Source organism: Delphinapterus leucas, chromosome 2 (genome assembly GCF_059928025.1).
Source record: "Delphinapterus leucas isolate spDelLeu-1000000601 "Yukka" chromosome 2, BTC_Dleu_Yukka2, whole genome shotgun sequence".
Lineage (NCBI taxonomy): Eukaryota > Metazoa > Chordata > Mammalia > Artiodactyla > Monodontidae > Delphinapterus > Delphinapterus leucas.
The window spans coordinates 152,657,626-152,684,312 of NC_143130.1; the positions used below are offsets into that span (position 1 = coordinate 152,657,626).

General features: G+C 38.7%; 1 protein-coding gene across 9 annotated transcripts in view; it reads right to left on the reverse strand.

The window, feature by feature from the left end:
- The window catches only part of NUMB (NUMB endocytic adaptor protein), a 144,660-nt gene that overhangs the window by 81,292 nt on the left and 36,681 nt on the right, over nt 1-26,687 (reverse strand). For 5 of the 9 annotated variants that reach the window (XM_089906202.1, XM_089906200.1, XM_089906197.1 and 2 more), the window contains exon 2: nt 14,604-14,688. The exons of 2 other annotated variants lie outside the window; for them this stretch is intronic. Coding sequence is in view for 5 of the 7 variants with exons in the window: in XM_089906200.1 (XP_089762326.1) it covers nt 14,604-14,688 (85 nt within the window). In the remaining 2 variants the exon portion in view is untranslated. Of the gene's footprint in view, nt 1-939; nt 5,524-14,603; nt 14,689-18,257; nt 18,385-26,687 lie in introns of those variants that run through there. 2 more of the 9 variants (XM_022576621.2, XM_089906201.1) reach the window with 2 other exon arrangements.

Sequence of the window (26,687 nt, forward strand, 5' to 3'; positions counted from 1 at the left end):
GCATTCAGAGAGTCAGTATGGCACAATTACTCACAATGCTCAAGAAGCGCTTGGAACAGTGGCCAGCACTTCACTAATGCGCAGCAGATGTTAGCGTATTAAGGTATAGCCCCTGCCTGCTCTCCTACCTCGAGGGGGCACTTTCCTCAACTAACTAGTATTCTTTCAGTTAACTGCAAGCTCTTTCCCATTTTGGGCCTACTGTTTCCCACTGTCTAAAATGCTTTTGTCTTTGGGACCTCCCTGGTGGTCCAGGGGTTAAGACTCTGTGCTCCCAACCCAGGGGGCCCAGGTTCGATCCCTGGGGTAAGGGCACTAGATCCCGCATGCCACCAACTAAGACCCAGCACAGACAAATAAATAAATAAATAAATATTTAAAAAACAACAAAAAAACCCCCAAAAAACTTATGTCTTCCACTCATACTTCAAGTCTCAACCTAAATGTCACTTCATTGATGAGGCCTTCTTTTCCTCTCTTTCTAAATACAATCCCCTATAATTCTTTTTTTTTTTAACATCTTTATTGGAGTATAATTGCTTTACAATGGTGTGTTAGTTTCTGCTTTATAACAAAGTGAATCAGTTATACATATACATATGTCCCCATATCTCTTCTCTCTTGCGTCTCTCTCCCTCTTACCCTCCCAACCCCACCCATCTAGGTGGTCACAAAGCACCAATGTGATCTCCCTGTGTTATGTGGCTGCTTGCCACTAGCTATCGATTTTACATTTGGTAGTGTATATATGTCCATGCCACTCTCCCACTTTGTCCCAGCTTACCCTTCTCCCTCCCTGTATTCTCAAGTCCATTCTCTAGTAGGTCTGCATCTTTATTCCTGTCTTGCCCCAAAGTTCTTCATAACCATTTTCTGTTTTTTTTAGATTCCATATATGTGTGTTAGCATACGGTATTTGTTTTTCTCTTTCTGACTTACTTCACTCTGTATGACAGACTCTAGGTCCATTCACCTCACTACAAATGACTCAATTTCATTTCTTCTTATGGCTGAGTAATATTCCATTGTATACATGTGCCACATCTTCTTTATCCATTCATCTGTTGATGGACACTGAGGTTGCTTCCATGTCCTGGCTACTGTAAATAAAGCTGCAGTGAACATTATGGTACATGACTCTTTTTTTTTTTTTGCGGTACGCAAGCCTCTCACTGTTGTGGCCTCTCCCGTTGCGGAGCACAGGCTCCGGACATGCAGGCTCAACGGCCATGGCTCACAGACCTAGCCGCTCCGCGGCATGTGGGATCCTCCCGGACAGGGGCACGAACCTGTGTCCCCTGCATCGGCAGGCGGACTCTCAACCACTTCGCCACCAGGGAAGACCCCGCATTGTAGTTTTGATTTGCATTTCTCTAATGATGAATGATGCTGAGCATTCTTTCGTGTGTTTGTTGGCAATCCGTATATCTTCTTTAAGAAATGTCTATTTAGGTCTTCTGCCCATTTTTAGATTGGGCTGTTTGTTTTTTTGATATTGAGCTGCATGAGCTGCTTGTAAATTTTGGAAATTAATCCTTTGTCAGTTGCTTCATTTGCAAACATTTTCTCCCATTCTGAGGGTTGTCTTTTTGTCTTGTTTATGGTTTCCTTTGCTGTGCACTTTTAAGTTTCATTAGGTCCCATTTGTTTATTTTTGTTTTTATTTCCATTTCTCTAGGAGGTGGGTCAAAAAGGATCTTGCTGTGATTTATGCCATAGAGTGTTCTGCCTATGTTTTTCTCTAAGAGTTTGATAGTGTCTGGCCTTATATTTAGGTCTTTAATCCACTTTGAGTTTATTTTTGTGTATGGTGTTAGGGAGTGTTCTAATTTCATTCCTTTATATGTAGCTGTCCATTTTCCCAGCACCACTTATTGAAGAGGCTGTCTTTTCTCCACTGTATATTCTTGCCTCCTTTATCAAAGATAAGGTGATCATATATGTGTGGGTTTATCTCTGGGCTTTCTATCCTGTTCCATTGATCTAGATTTCTGTTTTTGTGCCAGTACCATACTGTCTTGCTTACTGTAGCTTTGTAGTATAGTCTGAAGTCAGGGGGCCTGATTCCTCCAGCTCCGTTTTTCTTTCTCAAGATTGCTTTGGCTATTTGGGGTCTTTTGTGTTTCCATACAAATTGTGAAATTTTTTGTTCTAGTTCTGTGAAAAATTCCAGTGGTAGTTTGATAGGGGTTGCATCAAATCTGTAGATTGCTTTCGGTAGTATAGTCATTTTCACAATGTTCATTCTTCCAATCCAAGAACATGGTACATCTCTCCATCTATTTGTATCATCTTTAATTTCTTTTATCAGTGTCTTATAATTTTCTGCATACAGGTCTTTTGTCTCCTTAAGTAGGTTTATTCTTAGGTATTTTATATTTTTTGTTGCAATGGTAAATGGGAGTGTTTCCTTAATTTCACTTTCAGATTTTTCATCATTAGTGTATAGGAATGCAAGAGGTTTTTGTGCATTAGTTTTGAAACCTGCTACTTTACCAAATTCATTGATTAGCTCATCTTTAGGATTTTTTATGTATAGCATAATGTCATCTGCAAACAGTGACAGCTTTACTTCTTCTTTTCCAATTTGGATTCCTTTTAGTTCTTTTTCTTTTCTGATTGCTGTGGCTAAAAATTCCAAAACTATGTTGAATAACAGTGGTGAGAATGGGCAACCTTGTCTTGTTCCTGATCTTAGTGGAAATGGTTTCAGCTTTTCACCATTGAGGACAATGTTGGCTGTGGGTTTGTCATATATGGCCTTTATTATGTTGAGGTAAGTTCCCTATATGCCTACTTTCTGGAGAGTGTTTATCATAAATCGGTGTTGAATTCTGTCGAAAGCTTTCTCTGCATCTATTGAGATGATCATATGGTTTTTCTCCTTTAATTTGTTAATATGGTGTATCACATTGGTTGATTTGCGTATATTGAAGAATCCTTGCATTCCTGGGATAAACCCCACTTGATCATGGTGTATGATCCTTTTAATGTGCTGTTGGATTCTGTTTGCTAGTATTTTGTTGAGTAATTTTGCATCTATGTTCATCATTGATATTGGCCTGTACCTTTCTTTCTTTGTGACATCTTTGTCTGGTTTTGGTATCAGGGTGATGGTGGCCTCGTAGAATGAGTTTGGGGGTGTTCCTCCCTCTGCTATATTTTGGAAGAGTTTGAGAAGGATAGGTGTTAGCTCTTCTCTAAATGTTTGATAGAATTTGCCTGTGAAGACATCTGGTCCTGGGCTTTTGTTTGTTGAAAGATTTTTTTTTTTTTTTTGCGGTACGTGGGCCTCTCACTGTCATGGCTTCTCCCGTTGCGAAGCACAGCCTCCGGACGCGCAGGCTCAGTGGCCACGGCTCACGGGCCTAGCTGCTCTGCGACATGTGGGATCTTCCCGGACCAGGGCACGAACCCGTGTCTCCTGCATTGGCAGGCGGACTCTCAACCACTGCACCACCAGGGAAGCCCTGTTGAAAGATTTTTAATCACAGTCCTAATTTCAGTGCTTGTGATTGGTCTGTTTATATTTTCTACTTCTTCCTGGTTCAGTCTCGTAAGGTGGTGCATTTCTAAGAATTATTCCATTTCTTCCAGGTTGTCCATTTTATTGGCATAGATTTGTTTGCAGTAGTATCTTAGGATGCTTTGTATTTCTGCGGTGTACGTTGTAACTTCTTCTTCATTTCTAATTTTATTGATTTGAGTCCTTTCCCTCTTTTTCATAATGAGTCTGGCTAATGGTTTATCAATTTTGTTTATCTTCTCAAAGAACCAGCCTTTAGTTTTATTGATCTTTGCTATAGTTTCCTTCATTTCTTTTTCATTTATTTCTGATCTGACCTTTATGATTTCTTTCCTTCTGATAACTTTGGGGTTTTTTTGTTCTTCTTTCTCTAATTGCTTTAGGTGTAAGGTCAGGTTGTTTATTTGAGATGTTTCCTGTTTCTTAAGGTAGAATTGTATTGCTATAAACATCCCTCTTAGAACTGCTTTTGCTGCATCCCATAGGTTCTGGGTCGTCATGCTTTCATTGTCATTTGTTTCTAAGTATTTTTTGATCTCCTCTTTGATTTCTTCAGTGATCTCTTGGTTATTAAGTACTGTTTAGCCTCCATGTGTTTGTATTTTTTACAGATTTTTTCCTGTAATTGATATCTAGTCTCATAGCATTGTGGTCGGAAAAGATACTTGATACGATTTCAATTTTCTTAAGTTTACCAAGGTTTGGTTTGTGACCCAAGATATGATCTATTCTGGAGAATGTTCCATGAGCACTTGAGAAGAATGTGTATTCTGTTGTTTTTGGATGGAATGTCCTGTAAATATCAATTAAGTCCATCTTGCTTAATGTATCATTTAAAGCTTGTGTTTCCTTATTTATTTTCATTTTGGAGGATCTGTCCATTGGTGAAAGTGGGGTGTTAAGTCCCCTACTATGATTGTGTTACTGTTGATTTCCCCTTTTATGGCTGTTAGTATCTGCCTTATGTATTGAGGTGCTCCCATCTTGGGTGCATAAATATTTACAACTGTTATATCTTCTTCTTGGACTGATCCCTTGACCATTATGTAGTGTCCTTCTTTGTCTCTTGTAATAGTCTTTGTTTTAAAGTCTATTTTGTCTGATATGAGAATTGCTACTCCAGCTTTCTTTTCATTTCCATTTGCATGGAATATCTTTTTCCATCCCCTCACTTTCAGTCTGTATGTGTCCCTAGGTCTGAGGTGGGTCTCTTGTAGACAGCTTAAATACAGGTCTTGGTTTTGTATCCATTCAGCCAGTCTATGTCCTTTGGTTGGAGCATTTAATCCATTTACATTTAAGGTAATTATCGATATGCATGTTCCTATTACCATTTTCTTAATTGTTTTGGGTTTGTTATTGTAGGTCTTTTCCTTCTCTTGTGTTTCCTGCCTAGAGAAGTTCCTTTAGCATTTGTTGTAAAGCTTGTTTGGTGGTGCTGAATTCTCCTAGCTTTTGCTTGTCTGTAAAGGTTTTAATTTCTCTGTCAAATCTGAATGAGATCCTTGCTGGATACAGTAATCTTAGTTGTAGGTTTCTCCCCTTCATCACTTTCAATATGTCTTGCTACTCCCTTCTAGCTTGCAAAGTTTCTGCTGAAAGATCAGCTGTTAACCTTACGGGGATTCCCTTGTGTGTTATTTGTTGTTTTTCCCTTGCTGCTTTTAATATGTTTTCCTTGTATTTAATTTTTGATAGTTTGATTAATATGGGTCTTAGCATGTTTCTCCTTCGATTTATCCTGTATGGGACTCTCTGTGCTTCCTGGATTTGATTAACTATTTCCTTTCCCATATTAGGGAAGTTTCTGACTATAATCTCTTCTAATATTTTCTCAGTCCCTTTCTTTTTCTCTTCTTCTTCTGGGACCCCTATAATTCGAATGTTGGTGCGTTTAATGTTGTCCCAGAGGTCTCTGAGACTGTCCTCAGTTCTTTTCATCCTTTTTTCTTTATTCTGCTCTGCAGTAGTTATTTCCACTATTTTATCTTCCAGGTCACTTATCCGTTCTTCTGCCTCAGTTATTCTGCTATTGATCCCTTCTAGAGAATTTTTAATTTCATTTATTGTGTTGTTCATGATTGTTTGTTTGCTCTTTAGTTCTTCTAGGTCCTTCTTAAACGTTTCTTGTATTTTCTCCATTCTATTTTCAAGATTTTGGATCATCTTTACTAACATTATTCTGAATTCTTTTTCAGGTAAACTGCCTATTTCCTCTTCATTTGTTAGGTCTGGTGGGGTTTTGCCTTGTTCCTTCATCTCCTGTGTGTTTCTCTGTCTTCTCATTTTGCTTAACTTACTGTGTTTGGGGTCTCCTTTTTGCAGGCTGCAGATTCATAGTTCCCATTGTTTTTGTTGTCTGCTCCCAGTGGCTAAGGTTGGTTTAGCGAGTTGTGTAGGCTTCTTGGTGGAGGGGACTAGTGCCTGTGTTCTGGTGGATGAGGCTGGATCTTGTCTTTCTGGTGGGCAGGTCCACGTCTGGTGGTGTGTTTTGGGGTGTCTGTGGCCTTATTATGATTTTAGGCAGCCTCTCTGCTAATGGATGGGGTTGTGTTCCTGTCTTGCTAGTTGTTTGGCATAGGGTGTCCAGCACTGTAGCTTGCTGGCCGTTGAGTGGAGCTGGGTCTTGGTGTTGAGATGGAGATCTCTGGGAGATTTTCGCCGTTTGATATTATGTGGAGCTGGGAGGTCTCTGGTCGACCAGTGTCCTGAACTTGGCTCTCCCACCTGAGAGGCACAGCCCTGATGCCTGGCTGGAGCACCAAGAGCCTGTCATCCACACGGTTCAGAATAAAAGGGAGGAAAAAAAGAAAGAAAGAAAGAAGGTAAAATAAAATAAAGTTATTAAAATAAATAATTTTTTAAAAATTTTTAAGTAATAAAAAGAAAGAAAGAAAGAAGAGAGCAACCAAACCAAAAAACAAATCCACCAATGATAACAAGTGCTAAAAACTATACTAAAAAAACAAAAAACAGACAGAGGGAACCCTAGGACAAATAGTAAAAGCAAAGCTATACAGACAAAATCACACACAGAAGTATACACATACACACTCACAAAAAGAGAAAAAGGGAAAAAAAAATATGTATCATTGCTCCCAAAGTCCAACTCCTCAATTTGGGATGATTCGTTGTCTATTCAGGTATTCCACAGATGCAGGGTACATCACGTTGTGGAGATTTAATCCGCTGCTCCTGAGGCTGCTGGGAGAAATTTCCCTTTCTCTTCTTTGTTCACACAGCTCCTGGGGTTCAGCTTTGGATTTGGACCCGCCTCTGCGTGTAGGTCACCTGAGCCCATCTGTTCTTCGCTCAGACAGGACGAGCTTAAAGAAGCAGCTGATTAGGGGGCTCTGGCTCACTCAGGCCAGGGGGAGGGAGGGGTACGGAGTGCAGGGTTAGCCTACAGTGGCAGAGCCCAGTGTGATGTTGCACCAGCCTGAGGTGTGCTGTGTGTTCTCCTGGGGAAGTTGTCCCTGTATCACGGGACCCTGGCAGTGGCGGGCTGCACAGGCTTCCGGGAGGGGAGGTGTGGATAGTGATCTGTGCTTGCACACAGGCTTCTCGGTGGCTGCAGCAGCAGCCTTAGCGTTTCATGCCTGTCTCTGGGGTCCACGCTGATAGCCGCGGCTCGCACCCATCTCTGGAGCTCCTTTAAGCAGCGCTCTTAATTCCCTCTCCTCGCGCACCAGGAAACAAAGAGGCAAGAAAAAGTCTCTTGCCTCTTCGGCAGCTCCAGACTTTTTCCCGGACTCCCTCCCCACTAGCTGTGGCACACTAGCCCCTTCAGGCTGTGTTCACGCAGCCAACCCCAGTCCTCTCCCTGGGATCCCACGGAAGCCCGAGCCTCAGCTCCCAGCCCCCGCCCGCCCCAGCAGGTGAGCAGACAAGCTTCTTGGGCTGGTGAGTGTTGGTGGGCACTGATCCTCTGCGCAGGAATCTCTCCACTTTGTCCTCCGCACCCCTGTTGCCGCGCTCTCCTCTGTGCCTCTGAAGCTTCCCCCTCCGCCACCCGCAGTCTCCGCCTGCAAAGGGGCTTCCTAGTATGTGGAAACCTTTCCTCCTTCACAGCTCCCTCCCACTGGTGCAGGTCCCGTCTCTATTCTTTTGTTTCTGTTTTTTCTTTTTTCTTTTGCCCTACCCAGGTACATGGGGAATTTCTTGCCTTTTGGGAGGTCTGAAGTCTTCTGCCAGGGTTCAGTAGGTGTTCTGTAGGAGTTGTTCCACATGTAGATGTATTTCTGATGTATTTGTGGGGAGGAAGGTGATCTCCACATCTTACTCTTCTGCCATCTTGAAGCTCCTTCCTCCCCTGTAATTCTTTACTGTTACTACTCTTTTCATTTCCTTCACAGTGCTTTATATTTTTTAATTACTGGGTTTCTTTTGTTTGTTTGTTTTGTTTTTTGGGCATGCCACACGGCATGCGGGATATCTTAGTTTCCCAATCAGGAACCAAACCTGTGCCCCCTGCAGTAGAAGTGCAGAGTCCTAACCACTGGACGACCAGGGAATTCCCTTTACTTACTTGTTTCATTGGTTCAACTCTTTCTTGAACATCATCAGATGACTAAACATCCATCTAATAAATTCTCTAACTTGCTTAATGTAGGGAACACTGGATTATGTTGTTTATATTCAAAATAATCTTAACTAATGTAGGTATTAATCTCCTCTCACCAAGAAGCTAAAAAACTGGTCACTAATATAAATGTGTCACAGTCTGTGCTATGATTCATTATACCTACACACTTCCATTAATTGTTAATTAAATACAACTCTGTGTCCAACAAAGTACTGTGCTAAGTGCTGGAAGAAGAGGAGTCAGGATGAGAAAATAAGGATTATTTCCTCCATTAAGATCTTGAATGATATAAGCATAGGATGGGAGAGACCAAAAAATGGGGCATTTCAAGTAGAGGATGGGGTAGGATAAGGAGTTATAGTATGTATGTAAAAATGTATATTTCATCAAAGCTAAGATACCATCAGTTGCAAGATATATCATTATTTTATGTTCCAAAAGAGAAAAAAATGCTGCCAAAATTAATTGTTAATTAATAATTGTTCATTAATTGTGAAATATCATCAATAGTAAGATGCATCTCAATATGAGAGATACAGATATGTTCAAGTGTAAAGAAAAAGGAAGAGGAGAAGGGAGAAGAAGAGAAGGAAAAGAACGGGGAGGAGGAGAAGAAAGAAAAAGACTATTCTATGGTTAACACAAAATCAATCTTTTTGAGACTTCCTCAAAACATCTCAATGATATGGAATATTAGTTATTTACTAAAGTTTGCTATCAGGAAGGGGACAAAAAGCCACTGAAAGGAATGGTCACAGAGCAACTCTTCCTTTCTTAGTGTTTCCATTTGCCTTGTATATCTTCACCTATCCCTTTTATTTTTCTATATCACCTGTGTGTCTCTTGTATACAGCATAGTTGAGTCCTGCTTTGTAATACAAATTGAAAATCCTGTTTCTTTTTAAAGGTGAGTTAAATATAACAAAAAGATAAATCTTTTTTTTAAAGATTTTTTTGATGTGGATCATTTTTTAAAAGTTTTTATTGAATTTGCTACAACATTGCTTCTGTTTTGTTTTGGTTTTTTGGACACGAGGCATGTGGGATACCAGCTCCCCAACCAGGGATCGAACCCGCTCCCCCTGCATTGGAAGGTGAAGTCGTTACTGGACTGCCAGGGAAGTCCCAGGATAAATCTTTTAAAATCCACATACTTCAAAATTCCAATTGACTTGTGGGTCCTTGGTCATGGCTTAAGGAGGCAAGCATAACTGAAAATCACAACAGCAAATTAAAAATCTTAAAAATGTGTAGTTAATAATAATGAAAATACTCTATTCAAACCTCATGAGCCACTTACAAATGTATAGCTCTAAATGCTTATATTAGAAAATAAGGCTAATAACTGGTGAGCTAAACATCTATCTGAAGGAATCAGAAAAAGAATAAAGAAAACCCAAGGAAATTAGAACAAAAGACCACCTCCAGTAACATATTAGGCTAGATTATTCACCCAATTCTCTCACTGAAAACAACTAAAAGTGATGGATAAAATTTTATTTCAAAAAATATTAAAAGCATTGAGGAGCTCAAAAGATGGTAAAGGAATAACCAGACCAAAATCTATAAGAAAGAGATAAGTGGCTTAATAAAACTGTCTTTGTCCTATAGACATCTGCCTAACTCACAATGTTGAGCTTCAGATTTGATGATCTCCTGGCAAAGAACAGAAGTCAAAGTTCAAGACCCACCCAACATGGAAAATCTAACAGAAGACCCTTTCTTCATAAAGCTGGGACACACACACACACACACACACACACCCCACCAAAAGTTTCATCCTCAGGAAACAAGTGAACCAGAAGTAAACCTAGTCCACCCATTGCCACATAGGATCCCCAAAGGACTACAAGGAAATTTGTCTTCCTGTGGCAAAAGAAAACAAGGATTCCTAAGAGACTGTGAAGATAAGCAAGCCCACACACATAATTGCAACCCAAATTCACTTCCTTTGGGTGGTCCAGAACCTCAAAGAATGAATCTAGTCACCAAACTGTAGTGCCTGAGGCATCTGGAAAAAAAAAAAAAACAGAGGTAAATCCTCTTGAAGCAATGCATTTCCTTCTTAGGCCTCAAAGAACACCCACAAATATTTTTTCCAAGGAAACTAAGCAGTTCACAGTCAAAATCTCACATAGGATAAATAAAAGAAATCGATACCTAGGCACAACATATGAAACTTCAGAAAATCAAAAACCACAGAGCGCAAAAGCAGTCCAAGGTAAAAACAATTTGCTTAAATGAAGAACTATTTGGCAGCTGATTTATCAACAGCAGCAATGGAATCCAGAAGACAGTGGAATTATTTCTTCCGATGACCGCGAAAATAACTACCACCCCAGGATTTTATACCTAAAGAAGGTAATAAAGACTTTCAGACAAAATAACTGAGTTTACTATAGAAAATCTCATTAAAGAGAATTCTAAAGAGAAAATTTTCTGAAAGACAGTATGCATATGGAAAAATCTGAAATCTCTAGAGGAATCAAGAGCACATCAAGCTGGAACTGACATCAAATTTCAGAGACTCATTTTCACTATTTTCTGCCATGCAGACTGAAGAGTAGAAAAGCCAGTTGATAGCAAGACAGAAAGAAATAGACTTAAAGGAAAGAGAAAGAAGTAAGGTCCTAGTACCATTGTAAGCCCTGGTTCCAGCTGTTCTTAATCCCTAATGAAAGCCTGTCCTTGGGAACTGGGAGACATCCCACTGTCCTTATGTTAGACTCTGCATTTCCCTTAAAAATGAAGAAGGGAGAAAGGTCAGAAATTAATGAAATTGGAAACATACAATAGAGAAAATCAAAGTCAAGCACTGTTTTTCTGATGAGGCTAAGAAAATACATAAAATCTCTAGCAAGACTGATGAAGGAAAAAATGGAAGGCACAAAAAATATGAGGAATAAAAAAGACAGAGATAAATACTTACACAACAGAAATTTAAAACAGAAAGAATGCTTTAAACAACTTTATGCCAAATACTTTAAAAACGTAGACAAAATGGATGGATTCTTAAAAAAAAGAGAAAACTTTCTAAAACCTGGCTTAACTAGAAACAGAAGTCCTAGATAAAACCATTTAGAGGGCTTCCCTGGTGGCGCAGTGGTTGAGAGTCCGCCTGCCGATGCAGGGGACACGGGTTCGTGCCCCGGTCCAGGAAGATCCCACATGCCGTGGAGTGGCTGGGCCCGTGAGCCATGGCCGCTGAGCCTGCGCGTCCGGAGCCTGTGCTCCGCAACGGGAGAGGCCACAACAGTGAGAGGCCTGCGTACAGCAAAAAAAAAAAAAAAAAACAAACAAAAAAAAAACCATTTAGAAAACCAAATACATATCTCCCCCTCAAAATACTAAGCTCACACCTCTCCCCTCAAAACACTAAGCTCACACCTCTCCTCCCAAAACACTAAGCCCAGAGAGTCAAACAGAAATTCAACCAAACTTTCAAAAAATAGATCATTCCAGTCTTTTCTTTTTTTCTTTTATTTATATTATTTTTGGCTGCGTTGGGTCTTCATTGTTGCAAACAGGCTTTTCTCTAGTTGCGGGGAGCAGGGGCTACTCCTTGTTGCGGTGCGCGGGCTTCTCATTGCAGTGGCTTCTCATTGCGGAGCATGGGCTCTAGGCGCGCAGGCTTCAGTAGCTGTGGCTTGTGGGCTCTAGAGCACAGGCTCAGTAGTTGTGGCACACGGGCTTAGTTGCTCCGTGGCATGTGGGATCTTCCCGGACCAGGGCCCAAACCTGTGTCCCCTGCATTGGCAGGCGGACTCTTAAACCGCTACGCCACCAGAGAAGCCGTACCATTCGAGTCTTATACAAATCCTTCTGGGAGGTGGGGATGGGGGGATTAGTTCCCACCTCATTCTTTAAGGTTGGTATAATCTAGATACCAAATCAAATAAGGGCAATACTATAAGAAATAAAAATTATGGACCAATTTCATCTGTGAACATACATACAACAATTCTAAATGAAATATTAATAAGTTAAATTCAACTACACTTTTTTTTTTGGCCACTCCATATGGCATGTGGGATCTTAGTTCCCTGACCAGGGATCAAACCTGCGCCCCCTGCAGTGGAAGTGTGAAGTCTCAACCACTGGACCACCAGGGAAGTCCCTCAACTACATATTATTTAAAAAGACCATCATGATTAAGTTGGGTTCATCCCAGCAATGCAAGGGTGATTCAACATTAGAAACTTGATAAATGTCATTCATCATATTAACAGAATGAGGACAACCACATGATCATCTCACAAATGTAGGAAAAGCATCTGATAAAATTCAATGCTCAAAAAATTCAATACTCATTCTTCACACACATACAAAATCTTAGCCAAATAGCAACAGAAATGCCTTTAACCTACAGAGTATCTATCAAAACTCTATAGCAAAGATTATTCTTAATGGTAAAACATAAGGAGCACTTCCTTTTAAAAACTAAGTGCAATATAAGAATGCCCACTGCTGGGACTTCCCTGGTGGTCCAGTGGCAATGAATCTGCCTTACAATGCAGGGGATGCTGGTTCAATCACTGGTCAGGGAACTAAGATCCCACATGCCGCGTGCCAACTAAGCCCAAGCGCCGCAACTAGACCCCCCACATGCTGCCAACTACAGAGCCCATGCGCTCTGGAACCCGTGCACCACAACTACAGAGGCCACGTGCCCTGGAGCCTGCACACCACAACTAGAGAAGAGAAAACTCGCATGCCACAACTAGAGAGAAGCCCGCACACCACAACAAAGGGCCTGTATGCCGCAACTAAGACCCAACAGAGCCAAAAATAAATTAAATAAATAAAAAATTAATCTTTAAAAAAAATTCAAAAAAAACCAAAAACAAAAAACAAATGCCCACTGTTAACACTTGTATTGAATACTGTAGTCAAAGTCCTAACTAGCATAGTAAGGCAAGAAAAAGAAACAGTGTAAGCACTGGAAAGGAAGACACAATTACAATCATCATACTTTAGTAACTAGGTACTAAACATAGATCTATATACCAAAAAAGCTTATATCAGCAAACAAAATGGAAAAAAAGAGGAAAAACATACTATTTACAATAGTAACAACAAACAAAGTATCTAATAATTAAATTTAAGAGATTTGAGAGACCTTTACAGAGGAAAAGAAACTTTACTGAAAAATACTTTAAAATATCTAAATAGCAAGAAAGATATACTATGTTCAAAGAAAGGAAGGCTCAATATCATAAAATAAAGAGAATAAAGTAAATGCATGTGTAGATTAAAGCTTCTGGAATCTTGGGCTCATATACAAGCAAGTCCCATTTTTAATAACAGCTTTTGAATTTTTACGTAACCTGACTCAAATTACTCACTTTGATGGATATTTCTGCAATTGGTATAAACTTATTAAGCACTAATTATATATACTTTTTAACTAATTGTAGCAAGAGTTGATATCACACTTCAGAATTCTGACAGCTACAAGGAACAAGTATGAGTGAGGAGCATATGATCGGTACATGGCCGAGTTCTAGTTGAATGTGCTGTGGTCCCACTGATTCAAAGGTCATTCAGTGTGCACAATCACCACAATGTAAGTTCTAATAACCACTCCTGCAAGTGATGAAATGTTGCCAACATTTTACATAACACGTAAAGTTTTCATTCTTGATAATTATCTGTGAACATTGCCAAAACACCATCTCCTTAAAAGTCACCTAAAAATGTAAACATTTATTTTGAATACAAATTCCTCTTACAAGAGGAAAACAGACAAAACACATTCATCATACAATGATCATATTGAGCTCAAAGGGTACCTCTAGTGGACCTATGTGTGGTGCTTACACATACAATACCCTTTGTACATGTGAGACCGATAAGCAGTTGCCCATCTGCTTTTATAATAGATCTGAACTTGATCAAATGAATGATTTTCTTTAGGTCTAACTTATTCAATTTTAATTTTGGTTTACATAGATTTCATGAGCTGCTTAAACTTTGCTTTATCCAAATTTCCTAACAGAGTATTAAAAATAATGATCATCTGTTTTACTGGTTGTTAGGAGATGATAATACTAATAGTTAATATTTATTGAATGCTTAGTGCGTGGAAGGCACTGTTTTAAGTGCTTTGTATACAGTAAATCATTTAATCTTCACAATAACCCTCATCAGGTGGATAATATTACTATCACCGTTTTACAGATAGGAAAACTGAGGTACAGAAAAGTTAAGTAACTTTCCCAACGTCACACAAGTAAGTGGAGACGCTTAGTGATTCATACCCAGGTAGCTGTCTCCAGAGCCCAGACCCTCAATTACTATATTTCTTTTCACAATATTTAAAAGATACACAAAATTACTATGGATGAAAAAACTCACCATTAAAAAAATTATCAATAAGAGTTAAACAACAATTAAGCAATATTAATATCAATACAACTTATCATAGGTTGACACTTCACAGCTATTTCAAAGTTTCATGGCCATGATTAAGAGTTTTGAAGTTGGACAGACCTGGCTCTGAATCTTGACTGTGCCCTTTACAAGCTGTGTGACTTTGGACAAGTTTCGTAACTTCACCAAGCCTCAGTTTCCTCATCTGTAAAATGAGAATAATAAACATCTCACAAAACTGTTGTTAGTAACATAATTATTGCTACATTACATTGATATGTAAATCCAAACAAAACAACAGATACACAAAATAGAGAGGTTCACAATTTCCCCCAGAAATCAGGGCTTTATTATAAATAATGAAGATGACCACTCCAAGTCACCAAAGCAACTATAAGACTCCCATACAAACAGAACCATAATACCCTCTAATTCATAATAAATAATTCCCCTGGATAAAAGTCAAATGCCTAGAGGTAAATTACTGAATCTCTGAAATATAAAATACCATATATACATAGAGAAAGAGACAAATAGATAAGACGTTGTTTGTTGATAACAATTCCCACGGATCCCATTCCACGCATACACTTTCTAAGACTAGTAGTATTCAAGGGGCCCAAAACAGGAAGAGCAGTGTCAAGAAGGAGTGATTCCTGGCACTGGTACGAAGAAATTTTTTTAAGAGAAAAACAAAAAGAAATAAACATGTCATCAAAGTAGGGTACAACTATCGTTACCACCAAAGAGTGACTGTGTCCCTTTACACCTGGCATTTTACACTAGTCAAAACAAGTGAAACTGTCACTACTGCTGTCTTTAGAACCTCAATAAAGTAATTTTACAATGAATAATGAGATTTCTATCAATACCTGCATTTACCAGTAATACGTCCATCTGTGATAAGGTTAAGTGTTTCTTTGACGGGGGTGATTTTAGCAATACAATACAATGATCATTTTAAAAAAGGAAAAATAGGAATTATATTATACAAAAATCCTATAGGATAATTTTGTTAAACAGTTCATCAATACTATCATCAGGGCTTCCCTGGTGGTGCAGTGGTTAAGAATCCGCCTGCCAATGCAGGGGACACGGGTTCAATCCCTGGTCCAGGAAGATCCCAGATGCCACAGAGCAACTAAGCCTGTGTGCCACAACTACTGAGCCTGTGCTCTACAGCCTGCGAGCCACAACTACTGAAGCCTGCACGCCTAGAGCCCGTGCTCCACCACAAGAGAAGCCACCACAGTGAGAAGCCCACGTGCAGCAACGAAGACAAATGCGGCCAAAAATAAATATATTTTGAAAAAAAATACTATCATCGGGCTTCCCTGGTGGCGCAGTGGTTGAGAGTCCGCCTGCCGATGCAGGGGACATGGGTTCGTGCCCCGGTCCGGGAAGATCCCACATGCCGCAGAGCAGCTGGGCCCATGAGCCATGACCGCTGAGCCTGTGCGCCCGGAGCCTGTGCTCCGCAACGGGGGGGACCACAACAGTGAGAGGCCCGCGTACCGAAAAAAAAAAAAAAAAAAAATTACTATCATCAAGGTGAGTTTTTATGAAGGTTACTAGTCTAAAATATGAATTATATTATTAAAATAACGTATTACATTAAAATAATTATTAAAATGACTGTGTGTTCATTGTAGCTCAAAGATTTAATAAGGAAAGAACTTCCATCCCCCCAAATATCCCCTTTTAACAAATAATTGCAAAATGGCCTTCAAATTTTCTTTTTTTTTTTTTTGGCGGTACGCGGGCCTCTCACTGTTGTGGTTCCCCCCCCCGTTGCGGAGCACAGGGTCCGGACGTGCAGGCTCAGCGGCCACGGCTCACGGGCCCAGCCACTCCACGGCATGTGGGATCTTCCCGGACCGGGGCACGAACCCGCGTCCCCTGCATCAGCAGGCGGACTCTCAACCACTGCGCCACCAGGGAAGCCCCAAATTTTCTTAATAAATTTGTAAAATTATCTGTCTGGAACAAAGGTCATCTAATTTTTACAAAGCACCTTTTTAAAGAAAACTTATTAGTTATATAGGAAGTGTTCAGGAAATCCTTAAACTACCTATTTTATAAAAGTTTAATGAAATGAACATAGGACATGAGGTACTCGAGGTTACTACGCCAGGACGGAAATACAAACAAAAAGATCTGGTCCTTTGACTCTGTATCTTAACAATTTGGAGTTTTTCTACCTGATCAGCATTTCCTTCACTACTCTACTTTCTCTAAATGATGAGAATAATTTTTCTGTCCTTTTCATGAGTTCTACAAATCACTGATAAGGTCAAGTCGGTTCAATCACAACTCAAATACTTTAATTTAGGAATTTTTAGGTAAATTTTTTACCTAAATTTTTTATGTAACATAGAGAAAATTTGCAAATATCACTAACTATTTACATTTTACCCCATTTGCTTTGTCAGTCTCTTTCTTCCTCACACATTTTTTTCTGAACCACGTGAGAGTGAGTTGCAGACACTGTAGCATTTCGGCCCTCAATATTTTCATGTAGTTTCCTAGGAACACAAACTTCCACTTAGATAACTACAGTATAGCTAACCAAATCAGTATTGTGTCGATGTTAAAATTTCTACTATATAATTACAGCACATATTCAAATGTCATTAACTGCCTTAAAAATGTCCTATAAAGCCATTAAATGTCCATTTAAAAATGTCCTCTGATCTCCCCAGTCCAGAATTCAATTCAGGATCATGTACTGCATTTAGTGGTAATGTCTCTTTAGAATCCTACCATCTGGAACAGTTCCTTAGTCTGTCTATGTCTTTTAAGACTGATATTTTTAAAGAACACAGACCATTTATTTTGTAGAATGTTCCTCAATTTAGGTTTGTCTGATGGTCTCTCATGTTTAAATTCAGGCTATGCATTTTTGTAGGAATGTCACAAAGTCATGGTAGGTGCTTCTCACTGCATTATATCAGAAGCTGCAAGAGGCTAGTGGGTTCTATTACCAGTGATGCTAACTTTGATCACTTGGTTAAGGAGTATCTGCCAAGTTTCTCCACTGTGAAGTTATTGTTTTTCTCTTTGTAATAAGTAAATATTTTGTTAGGAACTGTCTTGAGACTACGTAAATATATTCCTCATCAAACTTTTACCCCATAGTTTTAGTACCTGCAGAAGATTCTTGTGCGAAAGTACTATTTTAATTGTTCCAAAATGGTCATTTTCTAATTCCAACAGTTCTACGCCTATTAGCCATTTTAATGAATAACTTTCATTTCTCCCCAAGTTAGTAATTTATTCATTCACTTACTTATATTTGTATGGTTCTTATTTTTTCAGTGGGTTATAATCTATAACTATCATTATTCATTTGGCCAGTGGATGCTTCTCCAAACTGGTTCCTGTTCCTTTTGACTGTCCCCACCATTCTTTGACTATCTCCTTACTTTCTGCAACAATAATATGTTCCAGCCTCCTCTTGTACTTTCCCTGATCCAGTTCCTCCTGGGATCATCCATTTCTCCAAGGAGCTGTGGTTTCCTTTAAGTGGAGAATGGTTTTGAAACCAGCATATGGGAGTTAGGTGTGTTCACTGTAACTGCTTCTAGGTCTCTTAGCAAACAAAGCTGGAATATACACAAATACACACAGCTACGCATATGCATACACATATATATGTATACATACAAATATACACGTATGTCTCTAAGAGAAAGATATGTAAGTGTATACATGCATACATGTATGTTTCTCTGTCTTTATATAAATAAATGTTAAAAACCATGAGTTCATAACCTCTGATTCAAATCCAGCGTCACAGGGTTCATTGGAGTCTTTTCTTCCTTATATCTAAAACTCCCTTCTCCAACAAAGAAAAACCTGGCTCCCATTTTCCTCAATACACTCATTCATTTGTTGAGTCCTAAAATAGATAGAAAATAGTTTCAAAATTACCAATTCACACCATTACAAAAAACAGCCTACAAATTAGGGTTTGTTATTTGTTTACAGCTCCTTTTATCTTGAATTTCAAAGTATAGGATGCTCAAAAGTTATTTGGCTTACTTTCTCCCTTCAGTGTGTTTATGTTATGAATTTGAAACACAGGTTTATTTGTTTCTGTTTATATTTTAGTGTTTTATCCCAACTTTATTGATTTCCTTTTATGTTTTTAATATAAAAACATGTTATTTATGTTATTAGTTTGAAACACAGGTTTATTAATTTGTGTTTATGTTATTAATTTGTTTATATTATGTTATTTAAATTATGTTATTAACTTGAAACACAGGTTTATTTGTTTCTGTTTATATTTTAGGGTTTTATCCCAACTTGATTTTCTTTGCTGATTTTTTGTTTTGTTTTGTTTAGTATCTAAAACATTAGCATGACAATGTTCTCTGATATTCTGCACTGATATCACATGCAATGCTACCAGGAGTTCTCTCTCAACCACTGATTGTAACACAACTTCATAGTTTAGAAAGTATATTTCCCACAAGAAATGAGCCTTTCTGTAGCCAATCACATGTATCTACCACCATCCCACTGAGGCCCAGCTGTTTTCTGGGAATTACTGTTTCTAGATATAGAAAGAAGGATAAAATGAAATGGGCAAACCCTACTCCAGCAACAGATATTACTTGTCAAATAGTTTTCATGCTACTTAGAGAGATGCCACAGGGTAGAAGAGGGCAGGACCCAGTGGGTAGAACTCCAGGTCCCTGCCCTGACTTGAATTCAAGATGCTATTGCTTTCACTGACATAATATATTGAGCTTTAGTCTGAGATTTTGCTCATCCAATTCATTCAGCAAACATTCACTGAGTGTCTATGTTGTTCCAGGCACTGTTGTAGGTGCTTCAGTGAAAAAAGCCTTCATGGGACTTACAATTCTAGTTGTGGGAGAGATAAACTATAAACCTAAGTAAACTGTATATAGTTAGTTAAAAGATGAAAGTTACAGAAAAAATTCAACAAGATAGTTTGCAATATTATATAGCATGTCCAGTTTAGGTCTCACTGAAAAAAGAAAGCTTCCTTTTATATGAATAATTTTTTTAAGTTTGAAAGTCATTAGGAGAGAAGAAGAGCAATCCAATTTTTCAGTTGGTGCTAACCTTATGTCTACAGGCCCAGGGACAGACTATGAGAAAAAAGTCATAAGACATTTTCCTTCCTTCTTTCACTGAATCTTAGCCAAAATCTAGAAACATTTAGGTTGGTTTTTCTCAATCCAGATCCTCTACTTTGTAAGTAATTACATATCTCTCCTAGATTCTGGCAAAGGGCTTTCCATCAATCTCAAACTCAAAATATTAAATTTCTTTTTTTCTTCAAACGATTTTAGTGGGAAATTGATAGAGGCAATATCAGGGCTGTTAACCACTCTTTTAGACCTTTAATCCTAACCAGATCACACTATAACTCCCCTACGTTTACAATCAACAAAAGACTAAGCTAGCTAATCTTTCTCATACCATACCACTCAAATCCTAAACAACTGAGTTTGTTTGAACCTAAGTGCAGAACTTTATAATAACCACAGGTAACAGTTAATCAGTCCCTACCACGTCCCAGGTATTATTTTAAATGACTTATGTATATTACTTCTTTTATACTTCAAAACAACCCTACGTGATAAGTATCATTAGTACATCCCTTTTATAGATGAAGAAACTGAGAAATGAAGAGGTTAAACAACCTGCTCAAGGTTACAAAGCTTCTAAGTGATAGAGCTGGAATTAAAAAACAGGCAGGCAGTTAGTTTGTGCCATTAACTGCACATATTAAACTGATTCTCAAAAAATCTTTACATAATGTGTTCTAGATTCTATCTTGCTAGATTTAAACAATTCAGTCTATGGAGGGAAAAAATATCTGACTTCAATGCTGTCATCCCATATATATGCTATTTTTCAAAGCTTCAACTGAATACTTGATCACCATGCCATGAAAGGGTCCAATGAAACTATTAATAAAAATGTGACCAGGAATAGTAGCAAATCAAATCCAACAATGTATAATAAGAATTATACACCACAACCAAGTGGGATTATTCTCAGGTATGCAAGGCTGATTCAACATTTGTAAATCATTTAATGCAATCCATCACATTAACAGGTTGAAAAGAAAAGTCACATGATCATATCAAGAGATACAGAAAAGGCATTTGACAAAATCCAACACTCATTCATGATAAAAATTCTCAGCAAGCTAGGAGTAGAGAGGAATTTCCTCAACTTAATAAAGAACACCTACAAAGACCTACAGCTGACATTTTACTTAATCATGAGAAACTAGAAGGCTTCCTGAAAAGATCAAGAACAAGGCAAAGGGACTTCCCTGGTGGTCCAGCAGTTAAGACTGTGCGCTCTCAATTCAGGGGGCCCGGGTTCGATCCCTGGTCAGGCAACTAGATCCTGCATGCCACCACTAAAAGATTCCACATGCCGCAACTAAAAATCCGCATGCCGCAACTAAAGATTCAGCATGCCGCAACTGAAGATCCCATGTGCCCGCATGCTGCAACTAAAGACCCAGGGCAGCTAAATAAATAAATATTTTTTTTAAAAAAGGAACAAAGCAAAGATGTCTCCTCTTACCACTCCTTTGCAACATCATATAACTCCTAGTTAACATCATTAACTAGGAAATGCTAGTTAATGGAATAAGAGAAGGAGATAAAAGGTATACAGAATAGGAAGGACAAAGTAAAACTGTCTTTGTTCGCAGATGATATGATCAACTACATAGAAAATCTAAAAGAGTCGGCAAAAAAACTCCTGGAACTAATAAGCAATTAACTATAGCAAGGTTGCAGGATACAAGGTCAATATACAAAAGTCAATCACTTTCTTATAGTATACCGGCAATGAACAAGTGAAATTTGAAATTAAAAATTATACATTTACATTAGCACCTAAAAAATTAAATACTTAGGTATAATTTATGGCAATTCTAACAAAATACGTACAAGATCTTGAAAACTACAAAATTCTGATAAACAAAGTCAAAGATAAACTAAATAAATGGAGAGATAATCCATGTTCATGGATAGGAAGACTCAATATTGTTGAGGTATCAATTCTTCCCTACTTGATCTATAGATTCAATACAGTTCCAATCAAAATCCCAGTAAGTTGTTTTGTAGACATCAACAAACTCATTCTAAAATTTAAAGCCCCAAATGGACCCACATAAACACTGTTAACTCATCTTTGACAAAAGAGCAAAGGCACTATAATGGAGAAAAGATAGTCTTTTTAATAAATGATACTGGAACAACTGGACAGCTACATGCAAAAAAAATTAATTTAGACACAGATTTTACACCCTTCACAAAAATTAATTAAAAATGCATTGGAAACCTAGATGCAAACTGCTAAACTATAAAACTTGTAGAAGATAACACAGAAAAAAAAAATCTAGATAACCTTGGGTATGATAATCACTTTTAAAATAAACCAAAGGCATGATCTGTGAAAGAAATAACTGATGAGCTAGACTTCATAAAATTAAAAACTTCTGCTCTGCATAAGACACTGTCAAGAGAAGAGAATACAATCCACAGAATGGGAAAAAATATTTCCAAAAGACACATCTGACAAGGGACTGTTACCCAAAATATACAAAGAGGGACTTCCCTGGTGGTCCAGTGGGTAAGACTCCACGCTCCCAATGCAGGGGGCCTGGGTTCGATCCCTGGTTGGGGAACTAGATCCCACATGCATGCCGCAACTAAGAGCTTGCATGCCGCAACTAAGAAGACTGCATGCTGCAACTAAGAGCCCACATGCCCCAACTAAAGATCCTGCATGCTGCAACGAAGGTCCAGCATGCTGCAACTAAGACCCTTCGCAGCCAAAATAAATAAATAAGTATTTTAAAGTATATATACAAAGAACTCTTAAAACTAACAATTCAATTTTTAAAATGTGCAAAAGACTTGAACAGATATCTCAACAAAGAAGATACACAGGACTTCCCTGGTGGCACAGTGGTTAAGAATCCACCTGCCAATGCAGGGGACACGGGTTTGAGCCCTGGTCTGGGAAAATCCCATGTTGCGGAGCAACTAAGCCCGTGCACAACTACTGAGCCTGCGCTCTAGAGCCCGCGAGCCACAACTACTGAGCCCACACACCACAACTACTGAAGCCCTCGCGCCTATAGCCCATGCTCGGCAACAAGAGAAGCCACCGCAATGAGAAGCCCATGTACCACAACAAAGAGTAGCCCCCGCTCACTGCAACCAGAGAAAGGCCACGTGCAGCAACGAAGACCCAACACAGCCAAAAAATAAATAAATAAATAAATTTCTAAACAAAAAGGAAGATATACAGATGGCAAATAAGCTCATGAAAAGATGTTCAAAATCATATGCCATTGGGGAACTGCAAATTAAAACGACAATGAAATAGCACTACACACCTATTGGAATGACTAAAATCCAGAACACTGACAACACCAAATTCTGGCAAGGATGTGGAACAACAGTTACTTTCATTCATTGTTACTGGGAATGCAAAATGGTACAGCCACTTTGGAAGAGTATGGCAGCTTCTTACAAAACTAAACATACTGTTACCTTACAATCCAGCAATCCCCTCCTCCCAGGTACTTACCCAAAGGAGCTGAAAACTCCACACAAAAACCTGCACATGGTTGTTTATAAAAGCTTACTTCATAACTGCCAAAACTTGGAAACAACCAAGATGTCCTTTAACAGATGAATGGATAAATAGTAAACTGTGATACATCTAAAGAATGGAATAATATTCAGCACTAAAAAGAAATCAGTTATCAAGCCATGAAAAGACATGGGGAAACCTTAAGTGCATATTACTAAGTGAAAGAAGCCAATCTAAACATACTGTATGATTCCAACTCTACGACATTCTGGAAAAGGCAAAAATATGGGGACACTAAAAAGATTGTCAGTGGTTGCCAGGGACTAGAGGGTTTTGAGGGATAAAGAGGCAGAACACAGAAAATGTCACAACAATGAAACTATTCTATATGATACTCTAATGTTGGATACGTTATATATGTGCCAAAACCCATAGAATGTACAAAACCAAGAGCGAACCCTAATGTAAATACAGACTTGAGGTAAGAATGATATGTAATGTAGGTTCATTGACTGTAACAAAGGCACCACTCCAGTGCCAAATGTTACTAGTCGGGGAGGTTGTTTATATGTGGAGGCAGAGGGAATATATGAACTCCCTGTACTTTCTGCTCAATTTTGCTGTGAATCTAAAACTGCTCTTAAAAATAAAGTCTGTTAAAAAAAAGAAAAAAGAAAAAAAGACCAGACCCAATTAGGATACTTACAACAGGCCAAAGAGACTTCTCTCCAGGATCAAGTAGGCATGGAACCATATATGTTTGCCCTTTATGTACAGCATTTTACCCAGTTATCAACTCACCTACCTGAACTATCAAGAAACTCACATTTTGGGTAGAGGTAGAGAAACAGGTGAAAGGGATGAAGAAATACAAACCTTCAGTTAGAAAATATACAAGCTGCAGGGATATAACATACAGCATAAGGAATATGGTCAGTAATATTATAGGACTTCCCAGGTGGCACAGTGGTTAAGAATCTGCCTACCAATGCAGAGGACACGGGTTCAATCCCTGGTCCAGGAAGATCCCACATGCCGCAGAGCAACTAAGCCCGTGTGCCACAACTACTGAGCCTGCACTCTAGAGCCCACAAGCCACAACCACCGAGCACATATGCCACAACTACTGAAGCCCGCATGCCTAGAGCCCATGCTCCACAACAAGAGAACCCACCACAATGAGAAGCCCTCGTACCGCAACGAAGAGTAGCCCCTGCTCGCCTCAACTAGAGAAAGCCTGCACGTAGCAACGAAGACCCAACACAGCCAAAAATAAATTAATTAATCAATTAAATAAAAAATTAAAATATAGTACAGGGCTTCCCTGCTGGCGCAGTGGTTGAGAGTCCGCCTGCCGATGCAGGGGACACAGGTTCATGCCCCAGTCCAGGAAGATCCCACATGCCGCAGAGCGGCTGGGGCCGTGAGCCAAGGCCGCTGAGCCTGCACATCCGGGGCCTGTGCTCCGCAATGGAAGAGGCCACAACAGTGAGAGGCCCGCGTACCGCAAAAAAAAAAAAAAAAAATTACAGTAACTTTGTATAGGGACTAGACTTATCGTGGTGATCATTTCATAACGTATGCAAATATCAAATCACTATGTAGTACACCTGAAGCTAATGTAATACTGTTTGTCAACTATATTTCAATTAAAAAAGAAACCCACATTTCTATATCTTAATCCAAAAACATGTCTCAAGAGTAACAGTTCCTCTTCCTATATTAGACAAAAACATCTAAGTGCTGCTTCTTAATTCTAGAATTATTTTTTAATGCAGTTTGTAAAAAACATTGTAATTTGAACCAGAAAACATACCATATGAATTGGGGACCATTTATAGGACAGATACTCTTCTAGACTGTGGAAATAAGGCAGAGAATTAACCAAAGTCCCTATCCTCCTGGTGGTGTATTCTATTTGGGGAGAATGTGAAAATAATAGAGAAACAAATATATGTTATGTTATGAAGAAAAATCAAGCATGGTGAGAGGAAAGAAAGTGTTGGGGTTGGAGGGTAGATAGAAAGGACTCTCTTTTAAATAAAGTGATAAAGGAAGGCTTTGCTCATTAGGTTATACTTGAGCAGACAATTCTGAAGGTATTGAGTAGCGAGAGGGTAAGCCCAAGTAGAGAGATGGGAAAGAACATTCCAGGTCAAAGGAACAAGTGCACCAGTCCTGAGGCAGAACTATGTTCCCTGTGCTAGAGAAGAGCAAGGAGATGATGTGGCTGCAGCTCCTACAGTGAAGGGAAGGTAGAAACTGAAGTCAGAAAGGAAGCCAAGTGCTTCAAAGGGTTTCACAGGATATTTGGCCTATTTATCAGAAATACAATAAATCTTGGTCTTCTATTCTTAATAAGACAAGCCACTGGAAGGTTCTGAGCAGAGGAATAATGAGATTCATATTTTTAAAGGATCATTTTGGTTACTGTAGGTAAACATCATAAAGCTGGAACTAGTCAGGAGGCTATTAAAGCTGGAACTAGTTAGGAGGTTATTAAACTAACTAAACTAGTTAGAAGGTTCTGAGCAAGAGGAATGAGATTCATATTTTTAAAGGATCATTTTGGTTACTGTAGGTAAACAGATCATAAAGCTGGAACTAGTTAGGCTATTAAACGAATCCAGGTGAGAGGTGATAGTTGCTTGGACCAGAGTGATAGCAGTGGAGGTAAGACAGGTCAGACAGATAGGTGGCCCACTTTTTATCTGTGCCCTCAGCTCAAGAAGACACCACACCTGGAGCAGCAATTGCATGAGAAATCACCAAATGAATAAATTTACAATAATCCACAGTTATTTTCCAGGACATGTATCTTAAGATATACCTTAAGAATGGAAAAAAAAAAAAAAGAATGGAGCTGACAGGATTTTGTTGATGAACTGAATATACAGAGTGAGAGAAAGTGAAGAATGAAAAATGACCTTAAGGTTGCTGGGCTGAGCAATCGCAAGAATGGAGTTGCCGTTTACAGTGATGCAGAAGACAGAAGGTGGAGTAGGCTTAAGGGGGTAAATGAGAAGTTTGGTTGTTAAGCCTGACAAAATGTAGAAGTTTACAAATGAGATAGTTATATATTGTAACTATTGGTATATGTCATGTCCTATAGAGCTTAGATACCTTGAGAGCAGAGTTCATGGTTTATAGTTGTACAATAGTAAAAAGGCCTACCATTTATTGAGCACATTTAACAATTAGAGCTCATTTAATCCTTCTATTATTGCTTCTATTATTAGTATATAACACATGGGAAAATTCTGGTTCAGAGATATTAAATAATTCTATTCATCCTTCAGAGCGCTGGTCAAATATCACTTCCTCAAAGTAGCTATCCTTGACCACCCCCATCATCTGAACTAAATCTCTATAATAAGCTCATAATACCCTGTACGTCTCCTCTACTGTTTATCACAATATAAATAAATAAGTGTGTTCTTGGTATCTCTCCTCCCTACAAGAATATAAGCTGCATAAAGGCAGGATACCCATATGTTAAGTTCACTACAACGATTGATATATGCTTTAAATCGTTTATAATATTGCTTTATTATTTTTTAAAATAAATTTATTTATTCATTTATTCATTTT